This window comes from Clarias gariepinus, chromosome 16, assembly GCF_024256425.1.
Source record: "Clarias gariepinus isolate MV-2021 ecotype Netherlands chromosome 16, CGAR_prim_01v2, whole genome shotgun sequence".
In the NCBI taxonomy this organism is placed as follows: Eukaryota; Metazoa; Chordata; class Actinopteri; order Siluriformes; family Clariidae; genus Clarias; species Clarias gariepinus.
This window is the reverse complement of record NC_071115.1, coordinates 14,594,799-14,614,762: the sequence shown is the minus strand read 5'-3', so window position 1 is coordinate 14,614,762 and position 19,964 is coordinate 14,594,799. Positions and strand designations below refer to the sequence as shown.

At 36.6% G+C, this 19,964-nt stretch overlaps 2 protein-coding genes across 2 annotated transcripts; both read right to left on the bottom strand.

Moving 5' to 3' along the window:
• Positions 1-8,464: 8,464 nt before the first annotated feature.
• On the bottom strand, positions 8,465-11,419 carry LOC128544873 (NADPH oxidase organizer 1-like). Its single transcript, XM_053515171.1, has 8 exons — positions 11,306-11,419; positions 11,105-11,185; positions 10,938-11,016; positions 10,587-10,767; positions 10,274-10,464; positions 10,076-10,177; positions 9,704-9,821; positions 8,465-9,497 (listed from the first exon to the last, which is right to left on the bottom strand). The coding sequence occupies exons 1-8, from the start codon at positions 11,369-11,371 to the stop codon at positions 8,900-8,902; spliced, it is 1,416 nt and encodes a 471-aa protein (XP_053371146.1). The 5' UTR covers positions 11,372-11,419; the 3' UTR covers positions 8,465-8,899.
• A 4,433-nt stretch (positions 11,420-15,852) lies between these two features.
• LOC128544861 (NADPH oxidase organizer 1-like) lies at positions 15,853-19,257 on the bottom strand. The gene is made up of 8 exons (XM_053515156.1): positions 19,144-19,257; positions 18,945-19,025; positions 18,778-18,856; positions 18,427-18,607; positions 18,094-18,284; positions 17,896-17,997; positions 17,524-17,641; positions 15,853-17,317 (listed from the first exon to the last, which is right to left on the bottom strand). Exons 1-8 carry the CDS (start codon positions 19,207-19,209, stop codon positions 16,720-16,722), a joined length of 1,416 nt encoding a protein of 471 aa, XP_053371131.1. The 5' UTR covers positions 19,210-19,257; the 3' UTR covers positions 15,853-16,719.
• Positions 19,258-19,964: the final 707 nt, after the last annotated feature.

Sequence of the window (19,964 nt, the reverse complement as noted above, 5' to 3'; positions counted from 1 at the left end):
CTGCAGATGAACACACTGAGGAAACACACCATGTCCAGGGCTATATGAAGCTCAGGAAGGCGGAGTCAGAAGCAGGCAGGAGATGCTGTTAAACCACGCCAAGGGATTTTGTTTTCTAATTATTAAACAAGAGGAAGTTTGTAATTATGTAAATTAGGCAATTATCTATGTGGAAAAACACGATTATATGACGTCTCTCAATTATATCTACATTAACAGGTTCTGAGACAAGGGGAAATTTCTTAGCATGCACTTCCACTGCAATATGAATATTTAAAGAGTTACAAAGATACAAAAGATATAAAAGAAACTCAGACTGAAAATGTACTCCAGTTTTAAGGACTGGATAGATTTGCATGCATATATATATATATATAATGAAGTCGTGTATAATAAATTTTTTTATTATTAGATCTCATAGAGAGAAAAATTAACAGGAGATTTGTTATGGTAACAATCTATTGTGTATGTGCGAAATTTAGACCACTAATGGCCGAATTCCAACGGAAAAGGCAATGCTGCACAAAATTGCCAAAAAGTCAATGTTCTCCCAAATGACCAGATCTGCCTTGGCGGCATAGAGGAATGCAACATCTAATGTTAATGGTTGGCTTTAAATGACCATTCTAGAACTTTAAAAAACAAATAGGACAAACATCTGCATGTTCTTTGGGTGCTTATATACATTTTGTGTGTACCACTTTAGTGGTACTTGAGTTTTATGGTGCTACCACTCTTTACACTTACTACTGTATGATGTGGCTGCAGTAGATGCAGACTCACCAAAATAGGATAGTACTGTAGATTTGGGGTCAGCCATTTACGGCCCAGATCTGGTGAGACTGTTGTCCAGCTGTAGCCTCAGATTCTTGTTTTCAGCTTAAATGAATGAAACCCGATGGAGTATTCTGTTGTTGTAGCCCATGCATCTTAAGGTTACATTCTGAGATGCGTTTCTGGGAGCGTCCTAGGCTCTACCGCACAGATGGCCTGCACCCTAGCAGAGCTGGAGCAGCGGTCCTCTCTGACAACATCTCCAGGACATTACGAACCATCTGACTTGCGGTAAGTCATACCTCAGATTCTTTAGATATCAGCCACAATACAACCCACCATACTAATAGACGCACACACATAGCTTGTACTATAGAAACTGTGTCTATTCCCCGATTAGTGAGAAAAAAGAATAAATTCGTTAAATCCAGCCGAAACAATCTGGTAACCATTAAACCAGAAAAAGCCCAAATAAGTAATCGAAGTCTACCTCTAAAGTTTGGACTTCTCAACATTAGATCCCTTACGCTAAACCAACCGTCTGCTAGCTGCATAGAGTCGTCACTCAGGGTTCACTCTATTGAGACTGTGTCTGTTCCCCGAGCTAAAAACAAATTTAGAAAGACTCAGAAAGTCTGTTTTAGTAATTTAATTAGCATAAAGACCACAAACTTGGATCAGACTGAATGCGCAGCCGGCACCTCTGATCTGAAGCTAGGACTGTTAAATATTAGATCTCTCGCATCTAAAGCAGTTATAGTTAATGAAATTATCACAGATCAGGAGTTTGATATACTCTGTTTAACAGAAACCTGGATTAAACAGGACGAGTATGTAGCTCTAAATGAAGCTAGTCCTCCTGGATACAGCTACATACACCAGCCTCGGTTAACTGGTAGAGGAGGAGGCATCGCAGTTATTCACAATGATAATTTGACTATTGTACAAAAACACGGACACAAATTTAATTCATTTGAAATTCTTTATAGTAACATAAGTGTATTTAACTATATTAAGTCAGCTCAGTCGATCCCGCTAATTGTCATTTACAGACCTCCAGGGCCGTACTCGGAATTTCTTAGTGAATTTGCAGATTTCCTCTCAAACCTAGTCATTTCTGTAGACAAAGTGTTAATTGCTGGAGATTTTAATATTCATTTTGAAAACCCAGAAGACCCTCTGAGAACTGCATTTATGTCTATACTGGACTCGGTAGGAGTAAATCAGTGTGTAGTAGGACCCACTCATAAAGCAGGTCACACTTTAGATTTAATAATATTATTTGGATTAAGTATAAGAAATTTATTCACAATACCACTATCTGAAGTTATCTCAGATCACTATCTTGTCTCATTGCAAGTGTGTCACAATAATAATGTACACACAGCGCCGCGCTACCGTATGAAACGTACATTCACATCAACTACCAAACAGAGTTTTATCAGTAATCTCCCAGAGTTCCCAACTTCGATTAGATCACCGTCTGACCCCACAGAACTCGATCAGGCGACTGAATATTTAGAGTCGACATTTCGCTATACCCTAGATAATGTAGCTCCAGTCAAAAGAAAAATTATTAGAGATAAAAAACTTGCTCCCTGGTATAACGATCACATGCGCACTTTAAAACAGACCGCTCGGAAATTAGAACGTAAATGGCGTCAAACTAAATTACTAGTATTTCAAATAGCATGGAAGGAGAGCATCCTGAACTATAGAAAAGCTCTTAGTGTAGCTAGATCAACATATCTCTCCACTCTTATAGAAGAAAATAAAAATAATCCTAGATTCTTATTTAATGCTGTAGCCAAATTAACCAGAAATAAGACCACTGCAGAAATCTCCACAACAACATCATGCAATAGTGAGGACTTCATGAACTTTTTTAATAATAAAATTGTAAATATTAGGCATAAAATTGAGGTTTTGAAACCGAACAATGTAATTGATGCAGATGTTAATCTAGCCATGTCAGATCAGAACCTAGAATACTTTACTCCCCTTGAATGGAATGAACTAATTTCACTCATCTCTTCTTCAAATTCATCAACCTGTATATTAGATCCTGTACCGACACATTTTCTTAAACAGATAGTACAAGCAATAATAGAACCCCTGTTGAGAATAATTAATTCTTCACTCAGCATTGGATATGTTCCAAAATCTTTTAAATTAGCAGTTATCAAACCAATAATTAAGAAACCTGACCTCGACCCCTGTCAGCTGTCCAGTTACAGACCAATATCAAACCTCCCCTTTATCTCTAAGATCCTGGAAAAGATAGTAGCGGAGCAGCTATGCTCATATATACATAGGAATGGCATACATGAACTGTATCAGTCAGGATTTAGGCCTCATCACAGTACAGAGACGGCGCTCGTTAAAGTAGTAAATGACATTCTATTGGCCTCTGATCAGGGTTGTGTAACTATGCTTGTATTACTTGACCTCAGTGCAGCTTTTGACACTGTTGATCACGCTATTCTTCTTCACAGATTAGAAAATGTAGTGGGAATTAAGGGTACAGCCCTCTCCTGGCTCAGATCCTATCTGACCCATCGTTATCAGTATGTAGACTTAAATGGTGATTATTCTGCATGTTCTCTAGTGGAGTTTGGCGTTCCGCAGGGTTCAGTTTTAGGTCCACTGCTTTTTTCCCTTTACATGCTTCCTCTGGGCAACATAATCCGTAAGCATGGTATAAGTTTTCATTGTTATGCTGATGATACACAGTTATATGTCTCAGCAAAACCTGATGAGAAAAAACAGCTTACTAAAATTGAGCAATGTGTGCAGGACATAAGAAATTGGATGCTAACTAACTTCCTTCTGCTAAATCCGGATAAGACAGAAGTTCTAGTCATAGGACCGCATACAGCTAGGAGTAAAATTTTAGATCATACCGTAACTTTAGATGGCCTTTCTGTTCCATCAAATGCAACAGTGAAAGACCTTGGTGTGATTATTGATTCCAGCCTTTCATTTGAAGCACATGTAGATAATATTACCAGGATAGCATTCTTTCACCTCAGAAATATTGCCAGAATAAGAAATTTATTGTCGCTAAACGACGCAGAAAAACTAGTTCATGCTTTTATCACCTCTAGGTTGGACTATTGTAATGCCTTACTGTCTGGTTGTTCAGCTAGATGCATAAATAAGCTTCAGCTAGTCCAAAATGCAGCAGCGAGAGTCCTCACCAGAACCAGAAGATATGAGCACATCACCCCTATCTTATCTTCACTCCATTGGCTCCCTGTGAAATTTCGCATTGATTTTAAAATACTACTCTTGACATATAAAGCATTAAATGGTCTCGCGCCGCAGTACCTGAGCGAACTGCTAGTGTCTTACGATCCGCCACGCCTACTTCGATCAAAGGATGCAGGCTGCTTGTCAGTACCGCATATTATGAAAAATACAGCTGGGGGCAGAGCTTTTTCTTACAAAGCCCCAAAGTTATGGAATAGTCTTCCAAATAGTGTTCGGGACTCAGACACAGTCTCAGTGTTTAAGTCCAGGCTAAAAACCTACTTATTTAGCCGAGCATTTTTATAAATAGATTTGCCATAGGTAAAGGAGCAGATCTGGGGGACTCATGGACGTAGAGTATTATGGTAAACTGGTATGTTTGGATGCTGTCTTCCTCACTCTCATTGATCACTCAGGTTTGCTGATGGTGAGGTGATTGTTTGTTTTACATGTCAGGAAGCCCTCATGTTTGTGTTTCCTTCTGGCTCCTCCCTTTAAGTTATGCTGTCATAGTTAGTCCTGCCGGAGTCTCTGCTTGCACGCTACAGTTAATATACATTCACATTATACATTGTGTGACTGTGACCATACCTAACTGCCATCTCTCCTCTTCTTCTTCTCTCCCCCCCTCTTTCTCTTTCTTCTCTCCTCCTGTCTCCCCCTTTCACTCTTTCTCTCTCTCTCTGTCGAGCTACACATGTCGTCCCTGAGCTGCCAGTGATCCAGACTCCCTCTGCCCTCCGGACCTGTCTGACCCATCCTGGTGCCCCGCTTCTGGCTGAAGATCTCGTCACATGGATGCCCCGTGTGTCTCTCTGGGATGCGTCTGGTGTCTGGGAATGATTCTCTCTACCTAGAAAATGGTTCTGGCCTTGACTGGTGTTGGCAACTGTTTCTCTGGGGACTTGACAGTTCGATAGTTCATGACTGGAACTTCTTACAAGTCTACCTGGGTCTTCAATAACTACCTGGACTCCATATTAACATCAATTAACATCAGCTATTATAGCTGAACTGCCCCCCACCCTACACACTGTATAAATGCAGATCATTTACTGCTTATTGTTTCACCCAAATGAGGATGGGTTCCCTGTTGAGTCTGGTTCCTCTCAAGGTTTCTTCCTCTTACCATCTCAGGGAGTTTTTCCTTGCCACTGTCGCCCTCGGCTTGCTCACCAGGGACAAACTGACCATTTTGATTCATACAAATTCACATTTCATACAAACTTAAATAATTCTTTTGACTATGTAAAGCTGCTTTGCGGCAATGAAAATTGCTAAAAGCGCTATACAAATAAAATTGAATTGAATTGAATTGAAGTTTCTGCTTACTTTGGCTGTAAATAATAGTTGCTTGATTCATAACAGATTTTCTGTCAGCTTAAACCAGTCCGGCCATTCTCATCTGGTTTGAGATGATAACATTAATAAAACATTTCCACAGTAAAATTTATTTCACTATGTGTATGGTCACTAGTGTTGTATGTGTTTAAAATGGTTTAACACAGACAAAATGTTAACATCTTTTATATAGAAAAGAACAGTATAAAATTCTCCTATTTAAAACAAGATATTTAAAGAATTAAAAAAAAAATTTAAGTGTGTTGAAAATGTAAAATATGCTGTAATACTTTACGATCATCTTTAATCATCAACTTCAGCATATTCTCAAGGATAACTTATTAACATTGAGTTGTACTTTTAACATGTAACACAAGTTGAACAACATTTTTCTCATTAACAAATAAAAAAGCACTGAACTACTGAATTATTTATGCTTGGAGTGTACTTGTAACTAAAACTAATTTAAAAAATTGTATAGCTCTGAACATAACAAGCGATTTTTAAACAAAAAGTCCCTTAAGCAAGATTTTGGTAACTTTTAATTTTGATTCTAAATCAAAGTACAAAAACTGTTGTTTTTTGTGGAAAAAAGTGTGTGGAAGTTAATTATTATACACAAAAGATCATGTGTTTGGTTAATTGAGCTTTAAGTTAAGCTTTAAAGCATCTTACAGATGTGTCAGATTAGGCATTCTTGTGCAATACTGTTGAACCCAAGACGTGGATTCAAAAAAAAGGATTCAAGGAAGTTTTTATCATATATTCCTGTCAGGTCATAAATGTGTTGGTGAGATGTTGATGCATCTAGAGTACACCCTCTTACATTTAGCAATGAAACACCTTTGTTTGTCTTCAGTGTTTTTATCACGTACGCAGTGTCTGAATGGTCACGCCTACGGTTATTAAAACTCATACTGATGTCTGCTTTGATATCTATTTTTTGTTTTTTGTTACAAGAAATAATGGCCAGAATTTATTTCTGCCACAATAACTCAATAGCTCGAACTTTATTATTATTATTATTATTATTATTATACTTGTAAAAATTTAAATATTAAATTATTTGTGACTCTTTGTACTTAAAACATTATTGACATTGATTCATGGGGCCTTGTGCATGGTGATAGAGCTTTTGAGGCAGGGGTTTCATCAGTTGCTGTTTCTCTGGAGTCTGTGCTTGTGTCAACCTGTGTCTATTTGGGTTTCTTTTAAATAAAATTTACATTACGTTTACATTTAGAAATTTGGCAGACGACGCTTTTATCCAGAGCGACTTACAAAAAGTAGATAGATACTTAGACTGGATTACTAGATTACTAACTAAGTGCCATCAGTCAAACACATTTGTGAAAGGGAATTTTTTTTTCATATTTTATAAATGTGCACCCAACACAAAGAGAAAGGTAAAATATATTGCACATACATCGATTGCACAATTAGAGGAATGTTTATTGCACTGTAAGAAGAATATTTAACAGTTCATGAGGTAAATTGCTTGGGGGGAAAAAACTGTTCTTGTGCCTGATTGCCCTTGTGTTCTGTGCCCTGTAGCACCAACCAGAGGGAAAAAGTTAAAAGAAAAGGTGGCTTGACATGGCATTTAGTTTGTACATCTACAGGGAAACTGCAGATAAAGTGTAGATGAAAAACTTCAGCTTTATTAACATACATTTTTGTTTTTCTATTTTTGTAAACCTTGGGTTTTAGGAAAGTCCTAAATTGTTTTAGAGAAATCCATTTAAACTAAACTACTGCTGAATTAAATTTCATATCACACCGCTGCTCTCCTTTCTGTTAGCATAAAAACAAAAAAGATGGATATCAAAGTAGACAACGCTCTGGTCTGGCATTCACTATTACACACACAGTCAGTTTGCCTACCTCAAGCCACAATCAGCTTTTTAGATAAACGTCATTTGCTGCGCTATGAATTTTCTAATATAAATGAAAATAAGAGTATGATCTGCCTGCAGCTCATTTCTTTTGTTACCTACAAGTATCATGTCCACTATACCTTGGGTACAGTTGCCACAATGTGCATTATTTGCTTCATGTGATACTCCAGATAATTCCATTTTATTGAGTTCTGCACATAAAGATGTTATTGCTTTCTCATTCTTAATGGCCAGACGTTCCATACTTTTACATTAGAAGTCCATTAAGGGTCACTTTATCTCTCAGTGGATTAAAGATTTATTAATCTCTTACATTTCTAAAAAAGAATAAATATACACTGAGAGGTTCAACTGAGACGTTCTTTTATCAATTGCAAGCAGTTATTTCTTATTTTATGAATTTACAGGTACTGAGTATTTGACCTAGGTGTTGAATTGGTACACACAGATCCGTTTGAGCTGAAAGAGTGTGTGTGGGGGTGTGTTTTTGGTTTTGTTCTGAGTGGTTGATGGGTTCTTCTTTTTTCTATTATTGTATAATAATATTAATAATAATAATAATAATAATAATAATAATATACTTTGTTCAACGATTTTCTTTGTATTTCTATATACGATCAATTAAAATAATTACAAAAAATAATAATAAATAAAAATTAATAAAAGAGCAGTACTGCACACATTTTAAGTGGAGATACATAAGAGTTCAATCATTAGTTAATAGTACATTATTAGATTTAATTTATTTTTTTTATTGTACATACAAAGAAACCAACTGTTAGCAAGATGCAGAGCTCAGCTGGTGCACGTTTTACAGAAGCATTTCACATAATTGTAAAATAAAATTTAAAAAGTAAAAAAGTTTTGCTTATTTAAATACAAATACAATGATACATGATACAAAATCAATTATGTTATATCTCACTATAGGGAGTACAATAAATGTTGCATATCTGATGCTACATTAGACTACATTGAATTTCCAGTATGGAAGAGATTATTAGTAGCTGAAAAAAGCCTCTAATACATTTTGAAACATTGCATTACAAACCATAGAGAAAAAATATGCATCATTTACAGTTTATTCACTGCCTGATCTTTTTGATCGGCACTACATAGAATCTCCAAAGGAGTTCTCAACTTTAGTCAAATGTGATCAATTTATTAAAATTGCTTCGACTTATAAGAGTGTAACATGATTAAAATTATTAGTTCTATAGCACTGTTAAAATTAAACAAGTGGCTGCTAATCCACAATTTCCAGAGACTTATTATCCACTCCGTAGTGGTTGGTTAGACTTAAGCTAGACATAGAACCCTTAACCTTCTGTCTTATCAATGATTCTAGTACAAATGACCTACAATAAAATACATGGAATGCATCATTAAGCAGATTTCCTTTTTCAAAGACTTTCTGCGTAGACCTTTAGTCGAAGCAAAAAAAAGCTACTGCATTAGATATGTTCAATACGAAAACAAAAGAACATTTTATGACAGTATTCTCTTTTACTGAATCCTGGCTTCCGCTTGACACTGAGTCCTGCTTCTCACACAGAATTAAGCTTCCATGCTTGCATTGGTCCGGTGACCCACATCTTTCTGGAATAATACAATGAGCAACATTTCATTTGTGCTCAGCGGTTGGCTGAGCTCCAGGAGATATTTTTACGTGTCACAGTGGTGCAGCGCTTAAGGATCTCCTGCACTTGAGGCTTTGGAGGAATTTTGGGTGTCTTGCCTGACTTGAATACATTGGGATCAAATATGCTGGGCAAGAGCTTACCACTGGTGGAATCCAGGTGGTCATCCTGGATGGCCTCTGGGCTGCTCATGCAAAAGGACCCACTGCGAAAGGACCCACTGCTTGAGGAGCTGTCAGAGTCACTAAAGCTTCCTTCACTGCTTCGACTCAAGGACCTTGCCCTGCTGTCCTCCTCATGCTCCACTTCAACTGTGATTGGCACGTGGGGAACAACTGTGAGAATATCCAACGAATGTGATTTGGCCCTATCGCTGAGATTCAGGTTGTCTCCTGGAAGCTGCTGGAGGTTGTACTGTGAGCGACAGAGCTCATGTCCTGGGATCATCAGAGCAGACCGAGCTGGCACCTGAAACTGAGCCATGTTTAGGTTTGAACTTTGATTTCCAATCTGGGAGTTTATTATATGCACTCGTGGATTGATGTATGGTTGTAAGTACATGGAAGGGATGTAGCCAGTCCTGCAGTTGTACCTGAGATAAAAGAGAAGGACAACGAGATGTCAAGAAATTATATACGGAACTATTGGGAATAAATCAAAAGAAATTCTTCTTAAATGAAATGCCTCATCCTACACTTCGATACATAACATCTCTCTGTTTTATAACAAATGGTGAGTTTATCTGTGGTTTGTGTATTATCTGCTTCTTTGTTTGCAGTCACAAAAATAAATGCTTACCTAACTAGCCACCATCCATCATTCGATTTTCTTAAAACCTCAACCACGGATCCAATCTCCACAGATAGTTCATCCTTTTTTGCAGATTTGTAATTTTTAGAGGCAATATATAGAGCACCTATGGAAAGAAGATTGAGAATAGAATTAATTATTTTTACATAACCTGAATATATGTTTTTCACAGGCCAACTGAATGTGAGCCCAGATCTAGAATAACAGAGTAGCTTTATTCCTGTAGTCAAATAAATCTCTAGCAATTGGCCCAAATCCAGTGATTAAACTTTTAACAACCAATAAAAGCCTCATTTAAGTTATTTCTCTGTACAATTTTAAAAGAGCATAATTTTTCCATAATCCTGTCAAAGATCTTACTTCCTCCAACTTCATCTTCTTCGTCATCTGCTTCAGCACTCTCCAGGTATGGAGCAGGAAACCAGGCGAGGCATTTAGCTTCATTCTCAACCAACCACCAGCCTGTGAGAATGCAGGTACAAAGTTAACATGAAAGCATCCAAACATGTAAATATAGTAATTAAAAGATAAGGCAAGAGTGTATCTAATGACGCTCACCTGCTTTGTCCTTTATTAGCACATCAACAGTTTCCCCTAATTCAACCTTAAAGGGACGGTTCTTTGTGTCCTTCGTTTCATAGGGAGCGATGCATCGGTACATCTGGGTCACGAATGGTTGGGTTACACTGGCATCTGATTTCAGCTGACTGCTTCTGCCCAGAGATTCTTCTGACGGCATGATTATAATGCTGTGCCAAACAACATAACACTTAGCAAGCTATATTTCACTTCTCATATATTAAAAATAGTTATTGGTGTGTGTGTGTGTGTGTGTGTGTGTGTGTGTGTGTGTGTGTGTGTGTGTGGATACCTGTTCTGGGAAAATTCTGGATTCAGATCATCTGGTCTGGGAAGCAGAAACTGGCTGAGCTCTGAGCTTTGAGAGACAGAAGGATGAGCACTCAGCAGTGCCATGCAGTACTCTTCCAGCGGCTTCAGCCTCAGCAGAGACTTACTGTAGCTCTTCTGAAGACCTCGCTTTACTTTCTCAGCTGTGAGCAGATGTGCGAAATACAGGATCACCATAAGGTTCCCATTTTACTCTTTCATTGTCATTTCAAAATAGTTTTTTTTTAGGAATAAGCAACATGCACTATATAAGTACTATATTTAGAGTGAAAAGACTATTTATTGTTTTATGACTTAAAGGAATTATATTCACCTTTAAACTTGGGAACAATCCTAACTGATCTTTGGAACGGACCTACATTTGAAGCTGCACATTTCTTCTTCAGTTGATTCTGGAAAATAAAAAGCACTTGTCAGAAAGTCTGTAAAAATCAGACTATAATTGAATTCATTTTGATTAGTGCGGAGATTTTAACTTACATGCAGTGATCTGAATTCCTCAAGTGTTCTGTAGACGACGATCTCGTTCTGATCTGACCAAAGAACCGAGGTCATGTAGAGCTGAAGGAAATACACAAGTTTAGATTTTCGATGTGGATCTTAAATAAAAAAAATAACAGCACACACACACTCCCTCTCTCTCTCACACACACACACACATAAAATTAAACAATGTCTTACTTTACTCTTCTCCTTGTGCATCACTCCTAAAATGTGAACACTAATGGGATGTCTGTGTTCTTCCATGTCTCTGTCTGTTTTTGGCTTGTTCTGCTCTGTCCTCTATCACTTCTGTTCCACTGCAGATGAACACACTGAGGAAACACCAGGGCTATATGAAGCTCAGGAAGGCGGAGTCAGAAGCAGGCAGGAGCTGCTGTTAAACCACACCAAGGGATTTTTTTTAATTATTAAACAAGAGGAAGTTTGTAATTATGTAATCTTCCTGAGGCAATTATGTTTGTGGGAAAACATGATTATATGACGTGTCTCAATTATAGGTAAATAAAAGAATTATGAGAAAAAGTAATTCTTCTCAGCAAGTACTTCCACCACAGAATGACTTGTTAGAGAGCTACAAAGATACAAAAAAAAAAAAAAACTTTTGACTTTTGACTGAGTTAGCCAAAAACTGTATACACACTTATAAGGTTATAAGGAATTTACTTGATCCCATCATTTTCTTTAAATGCAAAACTCAGCAACAGCCCTTGATATGCTTTTTTTATCTGCTCTGCCTTAAAATTATACTGTAGATTTTTAGATAATGGCAAAGTCTGTAAAAATTAAAATAAAAAATATATATAAATGATTGACGTGACTCCATGCCTCCTTAAAACAACTATGCTAATAAGGAAGAAATTGAAAACGAATGGGCAGGAAATTATTCCACGTTTCCAGATGACCAAGTTTCGACTGTCTTATAGCCTAAAGTCTGATTGTCTAGTGGCTGTCATTGTCTACATGGGAAATCCCGCAACATACCGCCACCAATGGCTGAATACCAAACGCCTCCTTACAGCCTCCGCATGTGCACTACTCTGGCTGTAACAGTGAACAGTCCAACCTGTCTAGTCCAATGTGTGATCACCAGCCTGTCATTAGCGATTCAGCCGCTGCTTCTGACTGAGTTGTGTAGACTTTATTGTTATTGCGTAATACAGGTACTCAAGAACGAAAGGCAGTTTAGCACTTACTAGAAGTACAAACAGGAGTGTACGTGTATATACATCAGTGCAAACATTATCATTGTGCAATTTATAAGGTGCACGATACACACTACGGGAAAAGAAAAAACTTGTATAAATATTTAAATACTAAATGTATTGCTCTCTCTCTCTCTCTCTCTCTCTCTCTCTCTCTATATATATATATATATATATATATATATATATATATATATATATATAACGAAGTCGTGTGTTAAAACAAAAGTAAGTGTAGTTTAAATAATTTTTCCCCATCTGGGTGGATCGGTGATGGGTCCATTTTTTTTATTATTAGATCTCATAGAGAAGAAAATTTACAGGAGATTTGTTATGGTAACAATCTATTGTGTATGTGCGAAATTTAGTAATCCATCACCACTAATGGCCGAATTCCAACGGAAAAGGCAATGCTGCACAAAATTGCCAAAAAAAGTCAATGTTCAAATCTCCCAAATGACCAGATCTGCCTTGGCGGCATAGAGGAATGCAACATCTAATGTTAATGGTTGGCTTTAAATGACCATTCTAGAACTTTAAAAAACAAATAGGACAAACATCTGCATGTTTTTTGGGTGCTTATATACATTTTGTGTGTACCACTTTAGTGGAACTTGAGTTTTATGGTGCTACCACTCTTTACACCTACTGTATGATGTGGCTGCAGTAGATGCAGACTCACCAAAATAGTACTGTAGATTTGGGGTCAGCCATTTACGGTCCAGACCTGGTGAGACTGTTGTCCAGCTGTAGCCTCAGATTCTTGTTTTCAGCTTAAATGAATGAAACCCGATGGAGTATTCTGTTGTTGTAGCCCATGCATCTTAAGGTTACATTCTGAGATGCGTTTCTGCTTACTATGGCTGTAAATAATAGTTGCTTGATTCATGACAGATTTTCTGTCAGCTTAAACCAGTCCGGCCATTCTCATCTGGTTTGAGATGATAACATTAATAAGACTTCCACAGTAAAATTAATATCACTATGTGTATGGTCGCTAGTGTTGTATGTGTTTAAAATGGTTTAACACAGACAAAATGTTAACATCTTTTATATAGAAAAGAACAGTATAAAATTCTCCTATTTAAAACAAGATATTTAAAGATTAAAAAAAAAAATTTAAGTGTGTTGAAAATGTAAAATATGCTGTAATACTTTACGATCATCTTTAATCATCAACTTCAGCATATTCTCAAGGATAACTTATTAACATTGAGTTGTACTTTTAACATGTAACACAAGTTGAACAACATTTTTCTCATTAACAAATAAAAAAGCACTGAACTACTGAATTATTTATGCTTGGAGTGTACTTGTAACTAAAACTAATTAAAAAAATTGTATAGCTCTGAACATAACAAGCGATTTTTAAACAAAAAGTCCCTTAAGCAAGATTTTGGTAACTTTTAATTTTGATTCTAAATCAAAGTACAAAAACTGTTGTTTTTTGTGGAAAAAAGTGTGTGGAAGTTAATTATTATACACAAAAGATCATGTGTTTGGTTAATTGAGCTTTAAGTTAAGCTTTAAAGCATCTTACAGATGTGTCAGATTAGGCATTCTTGTGCAATACTGTTGAACCCAAGACGTGGATTCAAAAAAAAGGATTCAAGGAAGTTTTTATCATATATTCCTGTCAGGTCATAAATGTGTTGGTGAGATGTTGATGCATCTAGAGTACACCCTCTTACATTTAGCAATGAAACACCTTTGTTTGTCTTCAGTGTTTTTATCACGTACGCAGTGTCTGAATGGTCACGCCTACGGTTATTAAAACTCATACTGATGTCTGCTTTGATATCTATTTTTTGTTTTTTGTTACAAGAAATAATGGCCAGAATTTATTTCTGCCACAATAACTCAATAGCTCGAACTTTATTATTATTATTATTATTATTATTATACTTGTAAAAATTTAAATATTAAATTATTTGTGACTCTTTGTACTTAAAACATTATTGACATTGATTCATGGGGCCTTGTGCATGGTGATAGAGCTTTTGAGGCAGGGGTTTCATCAGTTGCTGTTTCTCTGGAGTCTGTGCTTGTGTCAACCTGTGTCTATTTGGGTTTCTTTTAAATAAAATTTACATTACGTTTACATTTAGAAATTTGGCAGACGACGCTTTTATCCAGAGCGACTTACAAAAAGTAGATAGATACTTAGACTGGATTACTAGATTACTAACTAAGTGCCATCAGTCAAACACATTTGTGAAAGGGAATTTTTTTTTCATATTTTATAAATGTGCACCCAACACAAAGAGAAAGGTAAAATATATTGCACATACATCGATTGCACAATTAGAGGAATGTTTATTGCACTGTAAGAAGAATATTTAACAGTTCATGAGGTAAATTGCTTGGGGGGAAAAAACTGTTCTTGTGCCTGATTGCCCTTGTGTTCTGTGCCCTGTAGCACCAACCAGAGGGAAAAAGTTAAAAGAAAAGGTGGCTTGACATGGCATTTAGTTTGTACATCTACAGGGAAACTGCAGATAAAGTGTAGATGAAAAACTTCAGCTTTATTAACATACATTTTTGTTTTTCTATTTTTGTAAACCTTGGGTTTTAGGAAAGTCCTAAATTGTTTTAGAGAAATCCATTTAAACTAAACTACTGCTGAATTAAATTTCATATCACACCGCTGCTCTCCTTTCTGTTAGCATAAAAACAAAAAAGATGGATATCAAAGTAGACAACGCTCTGGTCTGGCATTCACTATTACACACACAGTCAGTTTGCCTACCTCAAGCCACAATCAGCTTTTTAGATAAACGTCATTTGCTGCGCTATGAATTTTCTAATATAAATGAAAATAAGAGTATGATCTGCCTGCAGCTCATTTCTTTTGTTACCTACAAGTATCATGTCCACTATACCTTGGGTACAGTTGCCACAATGTGCATTATTTGCTTCATGTGATACTCCAGATAATTCCATTTTATTGAGTTCTGCACATAAAGATGTTATTGCTTTCTCATTCTTAATGGCCAGACGTTCCATACTTTTACATTAGAAGTCCATTAAGGGTCACTTTATCTCTCAGTGGATTAAAGATTTATTAATCTCTTACATTTCTAAAAAAGAATAAATATACACTGAGAGGTTCAACTGAGACGTTCTTTTATCAATTGCAAGCAGTTATTTCTTATTTTATGAATTTACAGGTACTGAGTATTTGACCTAGGTGTTGAATTGGTACACACAGATCCGTTTGAGCTGAAAGAGTGTGTGTGGGGGTGTGTTTTTGGTTTTGTTCTGAGTGGTTGATGGGTTCTTCTTTTTTCTATTATTGTATAATAATATTAATAATAATAATAATAATAATATACTTTGTTCAACGATTTTCTTTGTATTTCTGTATACGATCAATTAAAATAATTACAAAAAATAATAATAAATAAAAATTAATAAAAGAGCAGTACTGCACACATTTTAAGTGGAGATACATAAGAGTTCAATCATTAGTTAATAGTACATTATTAGATTTAATTTATTTTTTTTTATTGTACATACAAAGAAACCAACTGTTAGCAAGATGCAGAGCTCAGCTGGTGCACGTTTTACAGAAGCATTTCACATAATTGTAAAATAAAATTTAAAAAGTAAAAAAGTTTTGCTTATTTAAATACAAATACAATGATACATGATACAAAATCAATCATGTTATATCTCACTATAGGGAGTACAATAAATGTTGCATATCTGATGCTACATTAGACTACATTGAATTTCCAGTATGGAAGAGATTATTAGTAGCTGAAAAAAGCCTCTAATACATTTTGAAACATTGCATTACAAACCATAGAGAAAAAATATGCATCATTTACAGTTTATTCACTGCCTGATCTTTTTGATCGGCACTACATAGAATCTCCAAAGGAGTTCTCAACTTTAGTCAAATGTGATCAATTTATTAAAATTGCTTCAACTTATAAGAGTGTAACATGATTAAAATTATTAGTTCTATAGCACTGTTAAAATTAAACAAGTGGCTGCTAATCCACAATTTCCAGAGACTTATTATCCACTCCGTAGTGGTTGGTTAGACTTAAGCTAGACATAGAACCCTTAACCTTCTGTCTTATCAATGATTCTAGTACAAATGACCTACAATAAAATACATGGAATGCATCATTAAGCAGATTTCCTTTTTCAAAGACTTTCTGCGTAGACCTTTAGTCGAAGCAAAAAAAAGCTACTGCATTAGATATGTTCAATACGAAAACAAAAGAACATTTTATGACAGTATTCTCTTTTACTGAATCCTGGCTTCCGCTTGACACTGAGTCCTGCTTCTCACACAGAATTAAGCTTCCATGCTTGCATTGGTCCGGTGACCCACATCTTTCTGGAATAATACAATGAGCAACATTTCATTTGTGCTCAGCGGTTGGCTGAGCTCCAGGAGATATTTTTACGTGTCACAGTGGTGCAGCGCTTAAGGATCTCCTGCACTTGAGGCTTTGGAGGAATTTTGGGTGTCTTGCCTGACTTGAATACATTGGGATCAAATATGCTGGGCAAGAGCTTACCACTGGTGGAATCCAGGTGGTCATCCTGGATGGCCTCTGGGCTGCTCATGCAAAAGGACCCACTGCGAAAGGACCCACTGCTTGAGGAGCTGTCAGAGTCACTAAAGCTTCCTTCACTGCTTCGACTCAAGGACCTTGCCCTGCTGTCCTCCTCATGCTCCACTTCAACTGTGATTGGCACGTGGGGAACAACTGTGAGAATATCCAACGAATGTGATTTGGCCCTATCGCTGAGATTCAGGTTGTCTCCTGGAAGCTGCTGGAGGTTGTACTGTGAGCGACAGAGCTCATGTCCTGGGATCATCAGAGCAGACCGAGCTGGCACCTGAAACTGAGCCATGTTTAGGTTTGAACTTTGATTTCCAATCTGGGAGTTTATTATATGCACTCGTGGATTGATGTATGGTTGTAAGTACATGGAAGGGATGTAGCCAGTCCTGCAGTTGTACCTGAGATAAAAGAGAAGGACAACGAGATGTCAAGAAATTATATACGGAACTATTGGGAATAAATCAAAAGAAATTCTTCTTAAATGAAATGCCTCATCCTACACTTCGATACATAACATCTCTCTGTTTTATAACAAATGGTGAGTTTATCTGTGGTTTGTGTATTATCTGCTTCTTTGTTTGCAGTCACAAAAATAAATGCTTACCTAACTAGCCACCATCCATCATTCGATTTTCTTAAAACCTCAACCACGGATCCAATCTCCACAGATAGTTCATCCTTTTTTGCAGATTTGTAATTTTTAGAGGCAATATATAGAGCACCTATGGAAAGAAGATTGAGAATAGAATTAATTATTTTTACATAACCTGAATATATGTTTTTCACAGGCCAACTGAATGTGAGCCCAGATCTAGAATAACAGAGTAGCTTTATTCCTGTAGTCAAATAAATCTCTAGCAATTGGCCCAAATCCAGTGATTAAACTTTTAACAACCAATAAAAGCCTCATTTAAGTTATTTCTCTGTACAATTTTAAAAGAGCATAATTTTTCCATAATCCTGTCAAAGATCTTACTTCCTCCAACTTCATCTTCTTCGTCATCTGCTTCAGCACTCTCCAGGTATGGAGCAGGAAACCAGGCGAGGCATTTAGCTTCATTCTCAACCAACCACCAGCCTGTGAGAATGCAGGTACAAAGTTAACATGAAAGCATCCAAACATGTAAATATAGTAATTAAAAGATAAGGCAAGAGTGTATCTAATGACGCTCACCTGCTTTGTCCTTTATTAGCACATCAACAGTTTCCCCTAATTCAACCTTAAAGGGACGGTTCTTTGTGTCCTTCGTTTCATAGGGAGCGATGCATCGGTACATCTGGGTCACGAATGGTTGGGTTACACTGGCATCTGATTTCAGCTGACTGCTTCTGCCCAGAGATTCTTCTGACGGCATGATTATAATGCTGTGCCAAACAACATAACACTTAGCAAGCTATATTTCACTTCTCATATATTAAAAATAGTTATTGGTGTGTGTGTGTGTGTGTGTGTGTGTGTGTGTGTGTGTGTGTGTGTGTGTGTGTGTGTGTTTGTGTGTGTGGATACCTGTTCTGGGAAAATTCTGGATTCAGATCATCTGGTCTGGGAAGCAGAAACTGGCTGAGCTCTGAGCTTTGAGAGACAGAAGGATGAGCACTCAGCAGTGCCATGCAGTACTCTTCCAGCGGCTTCAGCCTCAGCAGAGACTTACTGTAGCTCTTCTGAAGACCTCGCTTTACTTTCTCAGCTGTGAGCAGATGTGCGAAATACAGGATTACCATAAGGTTCCCATTTTATTCTTTCATTGTCATTTCAAAATAGTTTTTTTTTAGGAATAAGCAACATGCACTATATAAGTACTATATTTAAAATAAATAGAGTATTTATTGTTTTATGAATTAAATGAATTATATTCACCTTTAAACTTGGGAACAATCCTAACTGATCTTTGGAACGGACCTACATTTGAAGCTGCACATTTCTTCTTCAGTTGATTCTGGAAAATAAAAAGCACTTGTCAGAAAGTCTGTAAAAATCAGACTATAATTGAATTCATTTTGATTAGTGCGGAGATTTTAACTTACATGCAGTGATCTGAATTCCTCAAGTGTTCTGTAGACGACGATCTCGTTCTGATCTGACCAAAGAACCGAGGTCATGTAGAGCTGAAGGAAATACACAAGTTTAGATTTTCGATGTGGATCTTAAATAAAAAAAATAACAGCACACACACACTCTCTCTCTCTCTCACACACACACACACAAAATTAAACAATGTCTTACTTTACTCTTCTCCTTGTGCATCACTCCTAAAATGTGAACACTAATGGGATGTCTGTGTTCTTCCATGTCTCTGTCTGTTTTTGGCTTGTTCTGCTCTGTCCTCTATCACTTCTGTTCCACTGCAGATGAACACACTGAGGAAACACCAGGGCTATATGAAGCTCAGGAAGGCGGAGTCAGAAGCAGGCAGGAGCTGCTGTTAAACCACACCAAGGGATTTTTTTTAATTATTAAACAAGAGGAAGTTTGTAATTATGTAATCTTCCTGAGGCAATTATGTTTGTGGGAAAACATGATTATATGACGTGTCTCAATTATAGGTAAATAAAAGAATTATGAGAAAAAGTAATTCTTCTCAGCAAGTACTTCCACCACAGAATGACTTGTTAGAGAGCTACAAAGATACAAAAAAAAAAAAAAACTTTTGACTTTTGACTGAGTTAGCCAAAAACTGTATACACACTTATAAGGTTATAAGGAATTTACTTGATCCCATCATTTTCTTTAAATGCAAAACTCAGCAACAGCCCTTGATATGCTTTTTTTATCTGCTCTGCCTTAAAATTATACTGTAGATTTTTAGATAATGGCAAAGTCTGTAAAAATTAAAATAAAAAATATATATAAATGATTGACGTGACTCCATGCCTCCTTAAAACAACTATGCTAATAAGGAAGAAATTGAAAACGAATGGGCAGGAAATTATTCCACGTTTCCAGATGACCAAGTTTCGACTGTCTTATAGCCTAAAGTCTGATTGTCTAGTGGCTGTCATTGTCTACATGGGAAATCCCGCAACATACCGCCACCAATGGCTGAA

Excerpts from the sequence above, each read along its gene's own strand:
- LOC128544861 (XM_053515156.1), bottom strand. The coding sequence starts at position 19,209 with ATGGAAGAACACAGACATCCCATTAGTGTTCACATTTTAGGAGTGATG. Across the intron at positions 19,026-19,143 it reads TGCACAAGGAGAAGAGTAAA|CTCTACATGACCTCGGTTCT; the intron begins GTAAGACATTGT and ends TATTTCCTTCAG. Across the intron at positions 18,608-18,777 it reads GATTGTTCCCAAGTTTAAAG|CTGAGAAAGTAAAGCGAGGT; the intron begins GTGAATATAATT and ends ATCTGCTCACAG.
- LOC128544873 (XM_053515171.1), bottom strand. The coding sequence starts at position 11,371 with ATGGAAGAACACAGACATCCCATTAGTGTTCACATTTTAGGAGTGATG. Across the intron at positions 10,768-10,937 it reads GATTGTTCCCAAGTTTAAAG|CTGAGAAAGTAAAGCGAGGT; the intron begins GTGAATATAATT and ends ATCTGCTCACAG. Across the intron at positions 9,822-10,075 it reads AGAAGATGAAGTTGGAGGAA|GTGCTCTATATATTGCCTCT; the intron begins GTAAGATCTTTG and ends TTCTTTCCATAG.